The 5,952-nt window shown below is 45.3% G+C and overlaps 1 protein-coding gene across 1 annotated transcript; it reads left to right on the top strand.

Moving 5' to 3' along the window:
* Positions 1-2,697: 2,697 nt before the first annotated feature.
* LOC124702015 lies at positions 2,698-4,028 on the top strand. Its single transcript, XM_047234109.1, has 4 exons — positions 2,698-3,129; positions 3,219-3,311; positions 3,411-3,548; positions 3,723-4,028. The coding sequence occupies exons 1-4, from the start codon at positions 2,917-2,919 to the stop codon at positions 3,762-3,764; spliced, it is 486 nt and encodes a 161-aa protein (XP_047090065.1). The 5' UTR covers positions 2,698-2,916; the 3' UTR covers positions 3,765-4,028.
* The last annotated feature ends 1,924 nt before the right edge of the window (positions 4,029-5,952 follow it).

Here is a 5,952-nt window from a genome sequence, read left to right as displayed (position 1 = left end):
TAGCGGGAGAAGTAGATATTTGTCGTCCAGATCAACTAGGACAAGCCGGAGAAGCAGATATTGCTCACACTATACGTGTGCTGGGATATCGGGTTGATTACTTATATTAATTGTGTCGTTGTTTCAATAGTTTGCATTGTGCAAGATTTTGTACTCAATCTTAACTTGTTGCAGATGGTTGTACGTTAAGGAGAGAAAAAGGGTGTGATTCATGAAACGGGTGTCGCGTCCGCCGAAACACGTACACCAGGGTTCCTCACCCCTTTTTGTTCAGAAGTGGCCGCGGGGCTGCAACCTAGATCAACACAACACAAAGACACGCACGGTTTTTACCCAGGTTCAGAGCGCATGATGGAAACCCTACATGATGCTTGTCTGATTATTGGCTTGTTCTTCCGTACAGAGGGAGCTAAGACTCCCTCTTTCTTCTCCTCCTTACAATTTTCTTCATTTGAACTAGCCAAACCTTTTCTACAAAGCTATGGACCTCATTTTATACCACAAAGAGTTACCACAGGAAACAGGTGCATGTGAGACACATGTCCAGACAGGTGGCAACTGTCAGACGGGGCGGCAAGTTGGCCAAGCCATCCCGTAGCCAGACGTCGACGGCTCCCTTGTCCCCAGGTTCGAGGAAGACGATCCTGCCCGTCATGAAGGACCCCATGGAATCTTCGGGGTGGGCGGCGAGAATGGAGGTGACAGCCCTCACAATGTTCCAGCCCTGCTAAGGTATGTTTTGAAGTCGAGAAGGGTGGACGGGAAGAGGTGGCTCTAGCGAGACGCGAGGATTCAACACCTTGCCGCTTCGTCGATCCGGAGCCTGCAGAGGATGGTCACCATGATGATATATGGGACATTAATTGCTGATGCGGTCACCGCTGATGGGTGTCGCCATGTCCCGCGGCATGAATTTTGTGTGTTGCTGCCCCGGCGGCGGTGGTAGATCGACTAGCGAGTGAGTTTACAAATGTCACCGTCTAGAAATCCTCTTTTTTTAGATGATCAGTCTATATATGACCGTAGGTGATTATGACTGATTCCCGCTCGGTTTCAAACTCGCCAAATAGCTTTAGCTTTGTTAAAGGATTGTGCTATCTAGGGCACGTGCCCCATATTAACACTTCATGGGCATGGATTTAATATGGCAACCACATATATGGAGTCCACTACTAGGTAGGATTTCTTATGTTTTTCAAACTTTAAAATGTTTTATCTTACCCGTCGTGCCCACAGAAAAGCATCCTATGGCACGTGCCTTTCTTAAAATTACCTTGTGTTAAAACAATAGAGGTATTAAAACATACTACTCTCTTCTTCCATGGCAAACTACATTAAGTTTCACCAAGTGTTTCGAAAAATCATTAATATGCACATTACAAAATCAATACCGTTAGATACACCATTAATATGATAGTTCTTGATAATAAAAAAAATAAAAGTTTGGTCAAATTTTATTTAACTCCTTCAGAAAAATATAGCCTGATTTATTGGAACAGGTGACAAATTTAAAAAACATGTCTTATTTATTGGAAAGAAGTTAGTACCTACCGTATAGATTTATTCGAATTTGAACAAAGCTGCGACATCCTTTTGGTAATGGAAGAAACTATATACTCAACAGGTCAAGTATAAAAAAAACTTATCTCTTACATAGGAAAGGTTGTGGCTGAATCACATAACACCTACACCCCACTACCTTTTGATTTTTTCTTCTTATAGTAAACCACAACAACAAAAAGCTGAATAATGAGTATTTTTGACAAGTAATTTAGATCGGTGGAAGTAGAAGACTATATCATAAAAATATTCAAAGGAATAACTTATAGTATGTGGCCTCCACAAAAATAAGAAGTGGTACAGATAAATTTGACTACTACAAAATTCATCAAATTTTATCTATTTTGTATCTCCGCACAGCTAATCGGCCTCAAACTTCACAGATGAACATAAGCCTTTTGGTACAACGGCGTAGACATATTTTTCGAATTTTCGGCACGAAATGAGTGTAGGTGTGGTGTAAGCCCTGCTTAGAAATATTTGTATATGGACTGCATTCCGTCAGGAACCTACATTATCTCATCGATACTGCAGACGCCTAGTCTAGTCGGCCGGCCTCCTTTTCAAAAACTCAGAAGCCGTCACCATCCAGTGTGCAGTACGTAGAACGCCTTATCTTCGCCGAAAACTTGTTTTTACAGTAGCCGGTACCTACAGGAGTGACGTCAGCAATGACGTCAGCCATGTGCTGACCAATTTTTGCACAAAATTGTGAAACAAATTTGAAACATAATTGAAACATAACTGAAACACTAATATTTTTGTGAAACAAACCGTAGTGACGTCAGCAATGATGTCATCAGTTTCACTTTTTGTCAGACTGTTTCACTATTTTTTCCATGTATCACTTTAGTTTCAAAAAAGTTTCACTTATGTTTCAATTATTAGTTTTATATTAGACAAATGTGAAAAGCCTCACAAATCTCAAAGCACAGAGTGAAGGGTAGATGTAACACCTACACCTACCGGCTCCTTTAAAATCGCCGCTTATCTTCGCATCATAGACAAACCAGGGCCAAATCGGGCCCCGGCCTCGCCGCCTCCGACGTGACGGCCGAGCGGCTGCGCATTCCTGGCCTCTCGTCCGTCGTCCTTCCCGCTAAGCCATGGACCATCCTCTCTATCCACTCCACCTAGATCCCGTCGATATTTTTCCTTCACAAATATCCCCAGCACTGGTGCACCGACGCCACCGGCACCATAATAGCGCGGCGCTTTCGATCAGCCTCCGCCACCGGCACACAACCGCGCTTAATCAATACCACTACTCACAAGCACGAGCACAAGTAGCCGTAGTAGCGCTAGCAATCGACCTGCGAGCGTACAGTGCAGAGGAGAGATCAGAGAGATTGATCGATGTCGCGGCCGAGCAGGAGCGACGCGCACCTGTCCCCCGTGGACGAGGCGGTGCGGGTGGCGGAGGTGCGGGAGTACTACGACGACGCCGCGCCCAAGCGCCACACCAAGCCCTCCCGGAGCGAGCACTCCACCGTCTACACCGACGACGCGTTCGTCGACTCCTCCCACCCGGAGCTCGACAAGCTCCAGGAGCTCGAGGCCCACACCGAGGTTACTTGCGCGCTAACCTTAAGTTCTCCTTTCCGATTCCCGAATAAAACTTATACAGCCATGCTCATGCTTGTGGTTTGTTGTTGCAGAAACTGGTGCTCGAGGGCGGCAAGCCGGGAGACGAATTCGTGGAGACGGAGTACTACAAGGACCTTGGCGGCGTCGGCAAGCAGCACCACACGGTCGGTCTCTGCATGTTTTCCTGCTGCCGGGTGACCATTTTGATCTCTGAATTATGAGTTGCCAATTTAACTTGTGGTGCGCCCATGCATGCCCTGCAGACTGGGACGGGATTCATCAAGATGGACAAGCCCACCGGCGCCTCCTTCGAGCTCTCCGAGGACCCCGACGCATCGGAGCGCCACGCTTCCTGCAAGGGTAATCCTGCCACCAACGAGTGGATCCCGTCGGCCGACACGGTAGGAGGACAGACAGATGATCCTGGTTGTCTCTTCTTTTTACCCTGCACTCTTACCATACAAGTCGCAATTTCTGCACTTTTCTCATGATCCATGAACGGGCGATACGATTCTGTTCGAGAACCCTCCGGCATCCCTAAGCGGTAATCAGGCAAATGGTTTTCCTTCTTTCAGGTGTACCAGGCGTCAGACAAGCCCAACAGAAGCGACAGCTGAGCTGAGGAATCATCTACAGCCATCAGTTCACGATGTGTATGATTTCCAATTCCACCAGCGAAGAAGAAACCTCCCCGGTCAAATTGGTTGGTCATTCACAAACCCACGAAGCGTGCGTGTATTTGCTATTCGTTATTCAGATGAGATTCTTGTGACGTTGTACTTAATGAAGTTTGTGCGTCGATTTCAAAACCTCTGTTGTGGTATTGAAGCACGGTGTAAAAGTACAGGAAATAAAGCGGTATCATGGTCCAATTTTGTGTAGGACTGACTCCAAACCAGACAGATGATAAACAACAAGATTAGGGCATCTTCAGACATCAGATGTGTATTCTCTCCACTGCCAAATAAGAAACCACTCCTATTAACTTGGCCATTGACAAATTAAGGCTGCATACGCGTGTCTTTTCTATTCGTTAATGAGATGAAATTCTTGTGAGGTTATAAAGCTTGTTCATCGATCTGAAAACCGTTGTGTTGTCTAAGTAATTTTACAGGAAATAAAGTACTAGCAATTGCTGCACCATGGTCCAATCTATGTATCGCTGACTCCACGCCAAACAGATGTCAATAAGATTAGTCTCTAAAGCAATCACAAAAAGCACATGCATGGCTATCTGTGTGTGGAGATTTGGATAATTAGGCACAATTTTCATGATTAATTCCAGAATATAAAACATGATGACAGCAACTGGGCGCGCGTCGTGTCGTGTCGTGTCGTGTCGTGACGTGACGTGACGTCGAGTCGAGTCGAGCGAGGAGGAGGAGCGCGCGTGTAGCACTCCTATTCTCACTCACTTACTAGTGGTGAAATAACCCACCTTATAAGGTGGTCTAACTTCCTCCCAACTTTCCATGTGGGACTAAACTTCCCACCTCTTGCCACTCCCTAGTGAGCAGCCACCAACTTGGGCTCAAACTCACAAGGTCTGCCACTAAGTGGGCTTTGAGATTTATAGGAAAATCTGAAATCTAGTATGGGCCACTAAAAGTGGGCCCAATATTTCAACAATCCCCACCAGATCTCAAATCTCCATTTAGAGATTTACCAATACTCGTTGCTTGTTTATATACCAGGTGTTTCAGCGGAGACTGTTAAGTTGAACTTCCGCCTAGAACCCTAAGCTACATCCATTCACACTTGAACAATGGACTAAGCCTTGAATTGCAAGTTTTGCGTGAACAGGGTTTCACTCAAAGTCATAACCAGTACATGGCTGCCAGTAGCCTACCCCGCAGGTGAAGCATATGCGTCATACTTCGTGGTCTCTTCATGAGTTTTCTAGAGATCACCCAAATCTCATAGATTGCGACGTTTAACAATCGGACTCATATAGGTGTGTTATTTCAAGAATGCTCTGTAGGACAAGCATCTTTGCTATAATAGCCAACATAAACACATTAAGGCTTGTCGCCAACCTGCCTTACAGACAATTGAGAGTTGTGCATCTTCACATAGAGAGGGTTACATAATACTCTCCTCAATTAAACCACTAGTTTGTTCTTCCCAGGTCCTAATTCACGGGATCTCCGATCACAAAGGTTGGGTTACCACTATGGTGTAACTACAACGGGTCTCAAACCCATCTCTCTCGATGCACTTTCTGTCACATTATGTGATAGTCCCTTTGTAAAGGGATCTGCCAGGTTTTTGTCTGTTTGAATATACGTAACAGTTATTACTCCGGAGTTTCGCAATTTCCTGACAGACTTCAAACGTCTCTTGACGTGTCTTGATGACTTCGCGTTATCCTTAGAATTGTTCACTTTTACAATTACAGTTTGATTGTCACAATTCAAAACGATTGCCGGAACAGGTTTTTCAACCACAGGCAAGTCCATCAAGAGCTCACGCAACCATTCTGATTCAACAGTGGTTGTGTCTAAAGCAGCAAGTTCTGCTTCCATAGTTGACCTCGTCAATATGGTTTGCTTGCAAGATCTCCATGACACTGCGCCACCTCCAAAGGTAAATACATACCCACTAGTGGCGTAGAGATCAGCTACATCAGAGATCCAATTTGAATCACTATATCCGTCAAGCACAGCTGGGTGCCCTGAATAGTGAATCCCATAAATCATTGTACCACATAGGTAGCGCATGACCCTATCAAGTGCATGCCAATGATCAGTACCCGGGTTTGACATGAACCTACTCAACTTGCTAACAAAGAAGAGATGTCGGGTC

Source organism: Lolium rigidum, chromosome 3, assembly GCF_022539505.1.
Source record: "Lolium rigidum isolate FL_2022 chromosome 3, APGP_CSIRO_Lrig_0.1, whole genome shotgun sequence".
Lineage (NCBI taxonomy): Eukaryota > Viridiplantae > Streptophyta > Magnoliopsida > Poales > Poaceae > Lolium > Lolium rigidum.
The sequence above is the reverse complement of the archived record's forward strand: the minus strand, read 5'-3'. Positions and strand labels throughout refer to the sequence as shown.

What these genes read in the sequence shown, in the direction of transcription:
- LOC124702015 (XM_047234109.1), top strand. Translation starts at nt 2,917, where the DNA reads ATGTCGCGGCCGAGCAGGAGCGACGCGCACCTGTCCCCCGTGGACGAG. An exon ending in AGCTCGAGGCCCACACCGAG is followed by an intron (nt 3,130 to 3,218) that starts GTTACTTGCGCG and finishes TTGTTGTTGCAG; the next exon opens with AAACTGGTGCTCGAGGGCGG. An exon ending in GGATCCCGTCGGCCGACACG is followed by an intron (nt 3,549 to 3,722) that starts GTAGGAGGACAG and finishes TCCTTCTTTCAG; the next exon opens with GTGTACCAGGCGTCAGACAA.